Source organism: Peromyscus californicus, unplaced genomic scaffold (assembly GCF_007827085.1).
Source record: "Peromyscus californicus insignis strain IS unplaced genomic scaffold, ASM782708v3 Scaffold_4__1_contigs__length_199733344, whole genome shotgun sequence".
Taxonomy (NCBI): Eukaryota; Metazoa; Chordata; class Mammalia; order Rodentia; family Cricetidae; genus Peromyscus; species Peromyscus californicus.
The window spans coordinates 158,463,497-158,477,913 of NW_026294562.1; the positions used below are offsets into that span (position 1 = coordinate 158,463,497).

The window sequence follows — 14,417 nt, forward strand, 5'->3', positions numbered from 1 at the left end:
AAGGAAGTAGAATATAAGTCCACTCAGTATGAATAATACACAGTAGAGATACTCCCAGGCTGGCTTAGTGATGATTGGGGCCAACACCAAAAGAAGCGATATGAGAACCACGAAGACAGGGATGAAGATGGGCACCTGCAAGGAGAACATCAGCGCGTCAGCGTGGCGCCCGCCGCCGCCGCCGCCGCCGCCGCCGCCCGCTCACGCTCCCTTTGTATGGTATTAGAACAGTGCAAGTGTGCAAAGTCAGAGCGACTGCCCACCATTTCACCCATTGTCTTGTCTGCCAGAATATAAAAGAGCGACGCTTCATTTGAACAATGACCAAAGTGTGCATCTCTAGCAGATTAAGGCTTCCTGCTTTCACCTTCCATATGCCCTCCTTCCCCTTGCCTTGTCACAGATTGGAGAAACGGGGTGATTGACGGCGTGCAGTGTCTGGCTCTAGCTTTGTGTGACTTTCCTCCATGTTAATCATTTCCTACAAACAGGTCGTTGGAGGTGAAGGAAGGAACACATGCCCTTGACGGGGTTGCTCTGGCTGTTTGGACCTGACGTGAGAGTCTACTCTCTGAAGCCGCTGCTCCCCACCTCACTTTAGTGTTCAGACCATTTCCTATTATGAAGCTGGACCTGACCCACCCTGAAGAAGGTGTTTTTAAGTCATCTGTTAGTGTGTTTGATTCTATTTCTCCTGCAGCTCTGTGAACACCCTTGCTGGGAATTTGGTGAGTAGGTTTCCTAGCTGTCAGAGTTGTGAATTCTGACTTTTAGCAATCTCTTGTCTTTTTTTTTTTTAATCTTTGTCTTAAATGATGCTTTGAGTTGAGTTGTTTGTCTGATAAAATCACAACCTATCTCCTATTTATTCATTTGTCTGATGAGGTGGTTTGAAAGAAAATGGCCCCCAAAGGAAGTGGCACTATTAGGAGGTGTGGCCTTATTGGAGGAAGTGTGTCACTGCAGGGGTGGGCTTTGAGGGCTCATATATGCTCAAGCCACACCCAGTGAGACAGTTCACTTCCTGTTGCCTTTGGATCAAGATGTAGGACTCTCAGCTCCAGCACCATGTCAGGCTGCATGCTGCCATGCTCCCCACCATGATGGTAATAGACTGAACCTCTGAAACTGTAAGCTGCCACCTCAACTGTTTTCCTTATAAGAGTTGCTGTGATCATGGTGTCTCTTCACAGAAATAGAAACCCTAACTAAGACACCTGATATTTTTCCCTCTCCCCCTCCTCTGTCTGTACCTCCCTCCACCCCAGGGCAAGGTCTCATACAGATGGATGTATTGCTAGTTGGCCTAATCTCCTCTGTTCCTGATCCTTTGATGGGGTCTGTTCTGCACGGTCAGTGTGGTGGACAGGAGACTTGGGCTTGCATTCTCTTCCTTCGGGCAGCACTGCCTTGTCTTCTGCACAGAGTGTGGTGAGAAGGGTCTGATGCTGCTATTGTCTTTTTTTTTCCCTCTAGAGAAAACTGGGGATGGGGGCAGGGACAAGGAACCAGTGGCTGCCCAAGGCATCTGTAACGCTCCCTAACTGTACCAGGAAATACTTGTGTTGCCTACAGTACATGTGCTGTTGTCTGGGTAGTGCAGTCCTACCTCCAGCCACCCCGCCACCCTGGGGATGTAGAGCTTTGAGAAGGTCTGCCTTGCTCTTTTCACCAGCCACTCTCACTTCTCCCTACACTGAGCTCCGGTGCTGTCTGGACACTCCTTTTCTTTGGAACACTTGTTATCTGAGGTACTTGGCCCTTCTTCCCCAGCTCCTGGCTCCTTGATGTTTCTTCGCCTGTGTGCTCCTTCTTGGTGACCCCTGATGTGTCTTGATGCTCAGATGTAACATGGCCTCCCTGGGGACTTCCTCCCCAGCCGGGCCCTGATGCTCTCCTGTACTTCTGTCTTCAGCAGCTGTTGTCTTTCATGGTTCTGGAAAGGCTTCTGTCCTAGAAAGGAGGCTTTGTGGGGAATGCCTAAGACCCTGGGAGAGAAGGGTGTTACACTGCTCCCACTTCCACTGGGGTCCCACTCAGGGTGCCCCCCCAGAACATGTGGGCCCTGGGTATGGTGCTTCTACCCACAGTCTGGGGTTGTGGCAATCGCCCATTTTCTCATGTGCATCATCAGATGTTGGCTAGGAGACTTTTCCCCTTCGCTATTCCATCACTCTTCCTGTTTTTATTGGGGGTTTTGAAAACTTAGACTGCCACCACAATCTTGCCTGCTGGAGACGCTAAGTGAATCCTAGATGTGAGGTGGTAAACAGCTGAGATGCACCAAGACCCTGAGACAGCTCTAAGCAGCAGAGCCTACAGCTAATTTAGCCCCCTTACCCTGCTCCTGGCTACTGCAGCCCTCCCTTTCTTCTTAGATCTGTGCTTATCCATTTCCAGAAGCATAAAGGAACATGGCTGTTCCTCATGGGTGTAGGCATGCATCAGCCATGTGGATGTAAGGGGACCAAAGCACACTGCATGTACACAGGCTGGGCCCAGGGCTGGTTCCAGTGGCTCCATCAGTGTGTAAGCATGTTGGAGAGGCCAGGACCTGACGGAATTGGGTAGAGGTGGGATGAGATGCTCTCTACAGCCTGATGTGTGAGTGTACCAGTGGCTACGTGGATCATAAGCCATCCTTTGAAATGAGCAGGAGGATGGCATTAAAATGGTTGCCTTCCATTCCCCCCCCCCCCCCCCCCCCCCCCCGGAACCAAAGCTGCTGTGACATTCAGACACAGACTTACCTTGATGGGCCTTTCCAGGTCTTTCCTTGTGAATCTCATCACAATGAGTCCTAGGATTGTCATCCCGTAAAACAGCCATGCAGCAAAACTAAAATAATTGACTAGGGAGTTGATGTCACCGGGGATGATGTAAATGGTGGCTATGATACCCTAGAAGGAAGAAGAGTGACATTTCAGGTCATCTGTGCACACCAACATTGTCCTTGTCCTCACAGAAGGCTGAAGCAGCAGCTTCCCCTGCAGGTGGCCTTCTTCTGCCCCCTCCTCTGCCCCCATCAGGCAAGCCCAGCCCCCTCCTCTGCCCCCATCAGGCAAGCCCAGCCCCTTGCTCTGCCCCCACCAGGCAAGCCCAGCCCCTTGCTCTGCCCCCACCAGGCAAGCCCAGCCCCCTCCTCTGCCCCCACCAGGCAAGCCCAGCCCCCTCCTCTGCCCCCACCAGGCAAGCCCAGCCCCCTCCTCTGCCCCCACCAGGCAAGCCCAGCCTGCCTGACTGCTAGTTGTTGGCAAGGCTCTACAGGAAGAGCTTGGACAACTTTTGAGTCTATGAAGTTGTGCCCTTGCATATGTACGCTCTCTCTTTCTCTCACACACACGTGCATGCATGCATGTGTGCACACACAGTCTTTCTCTGTAGCCTAGGCTGGCCTGAAACTTGTGATCTTCCTGCCTCAGCCTCCTGAATGCTGAGATTACAGATATAGACCACCATGTCTGACCTAAAGTCACGATTTTAAGCAGAAGAAACAGACCACACACACACACACACACACACACACACACACACACACACACACACATACATTTTGTGCACCAGTTTTGTAAGGATGACTTTAACTTGGGGAGTTTTCACTATGGATAAGCACCTGATAAAATTCAGGTCTGGTTGTGACGGCATTTGTTGCCTGGCCCCAGACCAGGGATCCTAGTTTCTGGGACTGTTTGCTCATCTTCAGAGTGAGTGGGGGAAATGGACGTGAGTGTAGTCCTCTGGTTCTGAGAAACCACAGCCAAGTTAACAGGCTGAAATCAGGCTGTCAGCCACTGTGAAGTACCTTATTCCCACCCTGGAGCTGCAGGCCTTCCTATCATTTGCCTCCGAACAGGTAAGTACGTATGTGTAAGAGGCAGGGCACGTAAGCTTGTTAGAAGCCTGGGCTGTGTCGGGGAGTGAGGAAGCTTGGCTCACTCAGAAAGTCCTGGCACAAGTCTGCCCGATCTCCTGCAAAGAGACCTGCTTTCTAGCTCGTGTTGTCAGGTAGCCTCGTACTTACATAGAATATGAGGGCAGGGGCAGGCGTGAGGCGCTTGACACTGATGTACGAGAGCACTTTAAGCATGTGGCCTTCTCGGCCCGCCACATAGATGAGTCTGGAAGAACAATGCAGGGAAAGACACACACACCTCTGAGGTCACTGGCAAAGAGGCGCCAGTGTGTCCTGCCAGGGGCTGGAGGGCCAGGTGTGATGGTTAACTGCACCTGTGAGGAACTCATCCTGGTACTGTGGAAGTCATGAGGGCAGGGGAGGGTGGACATGGTTTATGAGTAGATACCTGCTTGACTCCCAAAAGTTAGGCAAGAAGAAAAAAAAAGTATAAACTAGTCCAAGGTATAGAACCCAGGCCCTGGGGTCCCCATGTTCTAAAGGCAGGCACGTTAGGCTTTGTTAAGGCACGTGTTGCACACTAGTGAGATCTAGAGAGTGGCAGGCTACACCTGTTCATGGGATTAATATTAACATGACAGAATGCTCAGGAAGGATTGTCAAGGGAGAAATGCAACACAGAACGTGCCACGTGGAAGCTAAGCCTTGTTCACCTAGTGACGCTCCCTCTGCCTTGTCTTCGAGTGGCAGCATTGCCTGGCTGAGAGCCCAGGCCCACTCCTGCACAAGCCATGCTCAACTCCAGTCAGCAAGGCTGTCCACCCTTGTCTACCTCACTTGAAGGTTCAAGCCACATTCCTTATCTAATCTTCAGAGTTTGTACACATATACCCAGCATGCTCTGGGCTCAGCCCCCATGTGGGGTTTAATCTGACAGAGCCCGAAGGATGCAAGGGGGGTCCCCCTCATTGACTTTGTTGTTCCCTGCCCACCCTGAGACAGTGACAAGATGGCGGTACCCTACCTGCCCGCTGTGAAGCAGGTCCCATTAGCAGCACCGATGGTTGAAAAGGCCACAAAAAGTGGGACTACCCAAGATGCTGGATAGAGAACTCGGTCTCCGAAGGTCTGGAGAAAAGCAGAGTGTGGTCCTGAGGGCCTTTGCTGGGCACACACATCCCCATGTCATTTCACTGTGCACAGCCTTTGGGGGCCTCTACTGGAGACACCTCCGAGGGCCCAGTCTCTTGCTGGTGACAGGAGTCTTGCCCGTCATTCTCAGTCATCTCACTTCCTGGCCAAATCTTATTATAGATGGTTGTGAGAACTGAACTCAGAACCTCAGGAAGAGCAGTCAGTGCTCTTAAACACTGAGCCATCTCTCCAGCCCCACTCACCTCATTGTCAAGCTCCACCTCATTTTACCTCACCTGAACATACCTCATTTATCTTATTTCTTGGTCCTAGCTCACCTCACTCACTTCCTGGCCCTGGCTCACCTTGATTCCCTCACTTCCTGGCCCTACCTAGTTCTACTTTACTTGCTTGGTGCCCTCACTGGACATGGTCTTGCTTTAACCACCAGTCTTGGGGTCATGGACTTTTCTACCATCCTAGGTGCTCTGGCATCCTCACTCAGCTTCAGTCCCACGGCCCATTACCGAAGTCACCTCCTTTCCACTCACTTGTGCTAGCCTTGCTCTGTGGACTCTGCCCAGGGTCCTTCCGCCATTGCTACACGCCCCTGGGAGGGAGGCTGAGGCCACTGCATGTTGACAGTCTCCCCACTACCATTGGCCCCCACCAAGATATGTACCCAGTCTTCCTACTCTGAGTCTCCCTCCTTCCAAAGTGCCCCAGCTACTCACCACAGCCACAGCCTGGGACTGCAGGAGCTCTGTTGGGGTCATCACTGTGAAGTAGGAAATATTCACAAGGATGTAGCACACGGTCACAAGAGGAATCCCAATGACAATGGCCATGGGCAGGTTTCTGAGAGGGACAAAGACACGGGACCCAGAGTCACAACAGAGCATCCTGTGACGCTGAGAAGATGGACATTTGCATCTAGTCCATTTCCTTCCTTCTGTCAGCCCCACTGACAGCTCTGCTGACACTGGAGTCCTAGATGCCCCAGCCAAGACAAGAGACATTTTCTCCAGGATGGAGAACTGAATGGCTTAAAGCAATATAAGGCAGCGATAAAGGAAGTCAACTTCCTTCCAACTGTCAGCCATGCTGCTGTGCAGCAAAGACAGACCAGTGGGGTACTGAGCACATAGGGTACTGTGGTTTACTCAGCGTCAGGTGCATTGCCAGGGTAGAGCACTTGCCCAGCATGCTCAAGGCCCTGGGTTCCATGCCCACAGGGATGGGGGTGGGAAGCCACTGAGTGGGAGAGGAGCAGGAGGAGGCAGAGGCTCCACCTGGTGTCCTGCAGAGAAGAAATACACTCGCAGCGCCATGCCCTGCCCCACACAACGCTCTTACCTGTAGGGGTTTCTAAGCTCTTCAGTGATATAGTTGAGCTGATTCCTGGACAAAGAAAAGTAAGAAGGGTGATGCTGTGACTTGCTACGTGACTTTCTTGGCTAAGCTTGTGAAGCAATGATACATGTCTACTCATTTTAAGATTTCTATTGTAGTAGCTAAAGGCACAGCTCAGCATCAGAGTGTCTACAGAGAATCCCCCAGCCTCTCACTGGGTCAGTGACAGATGTTTCCTAACATGTGCACAGCCCCAGGTTCTATCCCCAACGTTAAAAATAGAACAAAATAAAATAATGCAAGGAGTGGTAAGCGCTGAAAAGAAGAGGCCATAAAGAGAGCTTTCCCACACCAATGCAGGGTACCTTCTACCCCAAAGGCCCCGGTGGTGACAGGCCTCGCAACTGCCGAGAGCTTGGAGCCTGTCAGGGAGCTAAGTCTTTGCTCTCTGTGGAAATCATGTGAATTTTCAAAAAGATTCAGGATACTTTGAAAAAATGGAAAGAGGTTGAAAGAAGGGTGAAACCTATACCAGTGGAGCGTGGGTGGGGGTGGTGGGAGGCAGCATCACTGTGACCATGCTTCTGCCTAGAGGGATACATGCACGCTCCATCTAATGTTTGTGGGGCTTCCGTGGTAGGGCAGTGCCTCTATTCGGCTCAGACAGGATTCTCCTGGTAAAGATTCTAAACGGCTTCCCCAACTACCCCTCACAGTTCCAGGCTAGAAAAGGGGCAAGGGTCTGAACCCCATAATCTCATCCACAGAGTCAGAGGGACATGGAAGGTGAGGATCTGGGCACTTCATATAAAAGAACTGTGAAGGTGAAGTGAAGGGTGCCACTGAGCCCCAGAAAGGAGACAACTTTGCTTTCTATAGCAGCTGAAATGAGAGCATCCTAAAGAAGCCACAGGTACACGGGTTTCTCAGAAGAGCTTACCACCCATCATAGGCCCAGAGTCCATTGTAAAATGCCAGGCTGATGGCGCCCACAGAGGTCTGCGCACCCTCAAAAGAATTCTGCAAGTTCTTCGTCTTTCCTGAAATGAAGCCAGACAGTGAATAGTGAATGTCAGCTGGCCAGATTTCAGCTTTATCCCCTTCTCTACCAGAAAGAAGGGGGTGACTCATGACCCCAGCTTATTAAAAGGACTGAAGCTACACGTGGATACTCAGGATACTGAGGCAGGAGCATCTCAAGTTGGAGACAAGCCTGGGCTATATAGTGAATGCCTGTATCAAAACCAAACAAACAAAAACCAACCAACAAACACATAAAACACACATATGCTGTGGGATGTTCTGTATGCTGTGAAAATGTGTTGCTATGATTGATTGATAAATAAAATGCTGATTGGCCAGTAGCCAGGCAGGAAGTATAGGTGGGACAAGCAGAGAGGAGAATTCTGGGAACAGGAAGTCTGAGTCAGCAGCCAGCCGCTGCCGTGAGAAGTGAGATGTAAAGTACTGGTAAGCCACGAGCCACGTGGCAACTTATAGATTAGTAAAAATGGGTTAATTTAAGATATAAGAACTAGATAGCAATGAGCCTGAGCCATTAGGCCAAACAGTGCTGCCAGCCGGGCGGGACTGGAGATAACTTCAGCTGCACACATGCTCATAGGCAAGACTGCTCCCTAAGACAAGAAGTCCCATGCCAGGTGAGGCCTGCTGTCCCATCCTGCTGCAGCTCACCTTGGGCCAGGAAGACCAGTCCGCTGATGATGATGATGGCCACGATCACCAGCTTGGCTGCCGTGAAGACATTCTGAACATAGCTCCCAAGCCGCACGCTCAGCGCGTTCACTGTAGTGATAAGCACTGGGGAGGCCCAAGTGGGGTGACATTTTGTATTCATGATTTCCCCCAAAGTCCTGGAAATCTCTTTTCTATTCTTCCACCCACCCCCACATCCTCAGTGAAGGGATAGAACTAAATGAACTAGCCTCAGCACCTTTAAAGTGCCCACAATGTTGACCCTTGAAATCCCGCCCAGTCTCAGACCATGGAGAAGCAGCCAGGCCCTGGACAAGGAAAGGCCCTCCCTGCAGCCCCCACAGGCCTGGGGTTTGCTCAACACCTGCTGGGATAGCCACCCCTTGGAGGCCTGCTGTGCCTCTCTCTGGGGAAGGGGAACCAAAACTAGAGTGCCGGAGCACCAACCATGCACCTTCCCTGCCTTCCTCAGGGGCCTGAGGTTTGGTACTCACAGATGGCGGCAGCAGCCAGGAGTTTCACGACCACGTCAGGAGGCTTGCAGCCCAAGTAAAAGGCTGCACACACATACTCTGAAAAGCTGAGGCAGATGATGGCGAAGGATGAGGGCTTCATGACGATCAGGCTGGTCCAGGAGAAAAGGTAGGCAGGGATGGGGCCAAAGGCCTCCATCAGGTAGGGGTACTCACCCCCCGACTTGGTGATCATCGTGCCAAGCTCTGCAAAGCACAAGGCACCTGGAACACAGAGGATGGGACCCCACCCTTGTGAGGCTTCACCCTGCTTCACAGAGCTTCCCTTGTATGGGTGCTCACATTCTGAATCACCCAGTTCTGGCCGCTGGACCTTTAACTGCAGCCAGAATCACCCTTATTTACCACACACCCACTGGAAGGAACCCATCTGGGAATGGTGATGCAAGCCTATAATCCCAACACCTAGGAAGGCTGAAAGTTGGAGACCATGGTCTCCAAAACAAGACCCTGCGCTTGTATGGCTTGTCTCCACACTGGAAGGGGGGGTCACTAAGGAGTCGCCTCTATTACCTAGCGTAGCCAGGATTCCACAGGCTGCCCATATGATGAGGCAGGGCCCCACAGATTCTGTGTTGGCCAGCACAGACTTGGGGGAGATGAAGATCCCGGAGCCGATGATGGTGCCCACGATGATGCAGATGCCGCTGAGAAGACCCACCTGCGTGTGCAAGGATGGAGCTAATTCTACCAGCCAGGAGTTCACAGGGTCAGGGGGACTGCTCCCCAAACCCCAGTGTGGCCAGAACAACCCAAACTGGCTCATGTCCCAGGTGTGTCCACCCTGTGCGGCTGCCATGGGAACACTAGGCCACTCTCCTTACATCGAGACCTCAGAAGCGCCCCATGTTTTGGCTGTACCCCATCACACCCATTTCACGCAGGGGGAATCGTCGTGATTGATGAGGCTGAGAGGCTGAAAGCAAAGCTTAGCCTCACATAAGCACGCATTTAGAAACAGCCTTTAGAAAATGTTTCTAGTTGGTCAGGGCAGAAGAAGAGAGTTCTTCAATGGGAATGACAACGGACACCAGGAATCCCCAGGGAAGCTGAGGCATGACTTTGAGGCCAGCCTAGGCTACATAGTGAAACTCTATTTTAAAAAGGAGTGCTATGGAACAATCTTTATACACTGTAAATAGGTGTTACTCTCATTGGTTAATTAAAGAGCTGACTGGCCAATAGCTGGACACGTAGAGGTTAGGTGGGTCTTGCAGACAAAAAGAAAGCACGGGAAGAAGGGGGAGTCTCAGGAGTCTTGAGGAGATGCAGGGAAAGGCAAGATGAACTTGCCATGTTAAAAAAAAAAAAAGGACCCACCACACAGTGGAGCATAATAAGAACTATGGGTTACTTTAAGTGTAAGAGCTAGTTAGTAACAAACATAAGCATGTATAATTAATATTAAGTCTCTGTGTGGTTATTTGGGAGCCAGTGGTTCTGACAAAAAACTCCACCTACGAGAAGGGGGGGGGGTTCCACCATCCAGACAAGACTCAAAGATGCAGAGTCCTTGCCAGAAGCACCAGATAAAGCGCAGGGACCTCACTGGAGACCGTGACAGAGCCTCCTATAGTGACACTTGCGGTGTCCCAGCTTCCTCAGAAAAAACCGTTGAAGAAGGCAGCCAGATGGCCCAGGCAGAGGGTCAGGAATTCAAGGTCCTCCTTGGCTATGTAGTGAGTTTGAAGCTTTCCTACCACAGAAAGAAAGAAAATCTGCACATTTCATTTTGTCTAAATTTAATACCAATTGATGAGTCAAAAGTAAGTAAAAAAAAAAAGAAGGAAGGAAAAAGGCTGAGTCGGGTCTCTACTCCACACCACTGCCTAAGGCTCTTTAAACACACGTGGAGAAGGTGAGGAGCAAGATCAGCTTCCCTCAGCTCCAGGCTGGGGGAGGTGGCCTGGACTCCCTTTCCTTCCTCGCGGACCCTGGGGAGCATACCCCTCCCCAGGGTACGGACTTGTCTCATGCCACCTGGAGGCCTCCAGAACCTTCCTCCTGCAGAGGGACTGGTAGTGTCCAAATCCGACACCAGGAACCACTCAGCCGCCAGCTGCCCACGTGTGGACCCCGGGTTTGCTTGCTGTGTGGGGCAGCTCCAGGGTCCCGAGGCCCCAAGAAGAAACTGCTGGAATCGGGACGCAGACTGAGAGGACAGTGTCCCTGCTCAAAGCCTGGCCGCTGGGGACAAAGACTCCAGGCTGACTCATGGTTGGGAGAGATAATTCCCCGTCAGGCCACAGAACTCCTCCACCTGCCAGGCACTGGGGCCCAGTGGCCCCACCCAGACCTCAGTCCTCCCGTGTTGCCTTGGAGCCATCTGGAGCTCAGAGCCTATCTTGAGCTGCTCTGGGGCCCTGGTTCCTCATCCACGAGCCTAAAGGGCCTCCTGGCCCTTCTTGTCTGGCTCCTGCTCTGCCAGTACCTGGGACAGGCACAGAGTGGAGTGAGTGTCTAGCGCCAATCTACCTCCACTCCTACCTCAGCCCCACCATACAGCACCTCAGGGCATTCAGCTGGTCACCCTGTTAGCTCCTCGCTGGAGGCTCAGCCATTCCCGGCAGCACAGCGGGGACAGAAGAGGACAGCTGTTGGAGAGGCTAGAGTCCTGGGGACCAGCCAGCAGAGGCCCCTCTGACCCTTTCAGAAAAAACTGTTGGTTTACAGGCTCCCGGAGCTCAGACATGATTGCTAACACGGAAACACATGCATGGACTTCAACTATATGTAGACATGAACTTCAAAAAGTTCACTAAGTTCACTGGTGAATGTGAATTTATTCTGAGGTGTGTTACTTTTGTTCATGTTGCATTTGTTTAACTCTGTGAAGCTGTGTTACTGTGCCTGTGTAAAACACCTGATGGTCTAATAAAGAACTGGCCAATAGCAAGGCAGGAGAAAGGACAGGCAGGGCAGGCAGGCAGAGAGAAGATTAGAGGGAGAAATCCGGGAGAAGGAGCTAGGAACAAGAGAGGAAGGAGGAGGACACCAGGGGCCAGCCACCCAGCCACCCAGCCACCCAGCCACCCAGCCACCCAACTACACAGCAAGCCACAGAGTAAGATTTACAGAAGTAAGAGAACGGGAAAAGCCCAAAGGTAGACGAGTTAATCTCAAGTTAAGGAAAGCTGGCTAGAAACAGCCAAGCTAAGGCTGGGCATTCATAATTAAGAATAAGCCTCCGTGTGTGATTTATTGGGAAGTTGGGTGGCGGGCCCCCCAAAAAAAGCCACAAACAAACAACGGCAGTCAGTGTGCAAGAGACAAGTCCAGATAACTGTTCATTCTTAATGTACATTACAAGAGCCAGCCAGGGTGCTGGAGGGCCGGCTCTGCAGTGAAGAGTGAGCACTGCTCTTTCGAAGGACCCAAGTTCTGTCCCCAGAACCACATGGTGGCTCACAACTGCCTGTAGTGTACACGTCCAGGATGATCTGACACACAGACAAAAAAAGAAAAAAATCACAGCCTGTCATCCCAGTACGTAGGAGGCGGAGGCAGAAGGATGTGTAGTTCCAGGCCAGCCAGAGCCACACAGCAGAGGGGGCCTTGTCAGTAAACAAAGAAGCAAGCAAGCCTGTCCTTCAAGGGCCCAGCACCAGTTGGTCAGCCCCAACCCCACCACTTCCCACCTCCTTCTGGAGACTTGTGGTCTTCGGTTCACTGCTCTGGATGGATTTCTCATCCTCTCTCCGGCTCCTCAAGCTTGTCTGCTCCATCATTGCCCGTCAGTTCCAGGAGCTGGGAGGAGAGCGTGCGCCTAAGCTGAGTCTGCAGGGCCAGAGATCTGCAAAGGGGACTTCCTCAGGCTCTCTCTCGGGCATCTAGGGCGCTGCAACCAGCTCCAAAGGCAAGGAGCTGCTCCCGCTGAGCAGAGCACAGCCCTCGGCCCTGAGGATGGATAGATACTCTGCTCCACTCCAGGATGGAAGTCAGACAGGAATGCTGTGGGGACCACCGAGCTTCCCATGCCTCTTCCAGTGTTATTTTGTGTCCGCCTCCCCGCCCCCGGTACATTTAAAACCCTCTACTTCCATGACCCCCGTGTCACTTTTTCAAAACCAAAAAGAGACTGTGACACATGCCATATGTAATAGCACACACCTGTACTCCCAGCACCGGGGAGGTAAATTCAAGGCCAGCCTGGGCTACCCAGCAAGTCAAGTCAACCCGGGATACATAGAAAGACTGTCAGGAAAAAAAGAAAAGAAAGAAAGGAAAAGAAAGCTAACTAAAACAAAACAAAAACTGAAATACACTTAAATGTACTAATGAAGGGGGGGTTTGCCGCGGCGAACAGGCTCAAGGTTCAGCCAGGTGATGGTGGTACCCTCTCTAAATCTCTCTAAATCCCTTCTCTACCTAAGGCAGGACAGAAGTGGGCCTTCTCATCACCACGGCCTTACCTTACCGTAACGATGCTTGCTCAGCTGACCACCGCCCAGCCTGCAACTGCAGGGCTGAACCCCAGGAAGGGCCATGTCTCGTGCCCAGGCATGGAGGATGCCAGAAGGTACAGAGGTCAACAAAGGTAATTATTAAACACCCACCTCCGCCCCTCTTTCCTTCTTCTGAGCAGCACCGCACACAAAGGGGGCCAAACAGGCGCGGCTTCTCCCAGGAAAGTTCTAGTTTTGTTTACCTGTGCCCAGATCATTTTTGTAAAAATGGATTCCTCCAGATCAACTGCTTCCAGTGAGGAGCACTCTCTGCAGGAAGGGAGCCCGCTCCTCTCCCTGGGGAATCGCGACAGACAAACTTTGGAGCCATCTTCTAACTAGCTCACCGGGCTGGATCTGGAGATGTCAGGGCACTCACCTTACTGCTAAGTCCTAACTTCGCTGCTTCCCAGTTGTTTTTCTTCCTCAGCCAGGAATTTCCTTCAGGGAGTCCTGGGGCCCCAGAGGGAGCAGGCAGGAGGGTGGGTGAGGCCTTCCCATCGAAGGGGGGCGGGGCTCACCCAGGGGCCTCCATTTTCACTGGGACTCTAGCCAAGGGCCCTCAGATTCCCATCATGTGCTGTTCAAGGAACTCAAGACTTGGTCACGGGACCATAGAGATGAAGAAAAGGAACACAAAGATGGCGTCTGTTCCATCTTTACTTCCCCCAGTGGGGAAACTGAGACCCAGAGAGAGCCAGCAACAGGAGGCTCAAGGGTCCAGGTCCTGTACCTCAGATCTGAGTGGGAGGATCCAGAGGTTCCCAAGCTCAGCTGGAGTCTTGGCTGTGGCCTCACACCACAGGCCTCAACCACCCCCTTATCTCGCGGCTGGCATTAGAGCCAAAGCTGCTGCAGAGACCTTATCAGAAGGATGGGAGCCAGCAAGGGGTCCTCTATCTCCAGCCCCAGAGTGCCTCATTTAAATGTAACAGCATCCCCAAGGGTGGGAGGAGCCCAAAGGGCAGGGCAGGAGTCCGTAGGGAGAAGGGCGGAATTTTCAGGCCTTTCTTAAGCCCTTCTGGCGAGCAAGGAATGCTAATTGTCCCAGAGCCAGGGAATTGACTGAGTTCAGGGTCTTTTTGTTTGTTTGTTTTTATGGGGGTTTTCCTGTTTTAAATGCTGGGAATTGAAACACCCCAAGCCCTCCCTTGATGCAATTATGTTCACCCTCCCCGTGAGCCTGCCCTTGGAGTTCAAAGTGTAGCAGTTGAACTTTTCTTCCTTTTCTGCGCCCTTCTCTGGACACCAGCTGAAATCTGTCCGCTTGCTAGACACTCTACTTGTCACTGTCCCTGAAGACGGCCCCTCTCTGTGATCCCACGCTCCCCCAGGGCATCGGATCTCAGACTTTTACGGCTGAGCCTGCCTACTTTCCCATTT

At 52.0% G+C, this 14,417-nt stretch overlaps 1 protein-coding gene across 1 annotated transcript in view; it reads right to left on the bottom strand.

Moving 5' to 3' along the window:
- Positions 1–12,314, bottom strand: part of Slc7a9 (solute carrier family 7 member 9) — a 15,140-nt gene extending 2,826 nt beyond the window's left edge. The window contains exons 1-11 of the mRNA XM_052713680.1: positions 12,228–12,314; positions 9,103–9,250; positions 8,551–8,793; positions 8,036–8,161; positions 7,281–7,380; positions 6,344–6,388; positions 5,722–5,845; positions 4,878–4,981; positions 4,022–4,118; positions 2,751–2,900; positions 1–135 (exon numbers count right to left, since the gene is read on the bottom strand). The exon at positions 1–135 is cut by the window's left edge and continues 40 nt beyond it. Coding sequence (XP_052569640.1) covers positions 1–135; positions 2,751–2,900; positions 4,022–4,118; positions 4,878–4,981; positions 5,722–5,845; positions 6,344–6,388; positions 7,281–7,380; positions 8,036–8,161; positions 8,551–8,793; positions 9,103–9,250; positions 12,228–12,314 — 1,359 coding nt within the window. The remainder of the gene's footprint in view (positions 136–2,750; positions 2,901–4,021; positions 4,119–4,877; positions 4,982–5,721; positions 5,846–6,343; positions 6,389–7,280; positions 7,381–8,035; positions 8,162–8,550; positions 8,794–9,102; positions 9,251–12,227) is intronic.
- Between the last annotated feature and the right edge of the window lie 2,103 nt (positions 12,315–14,417).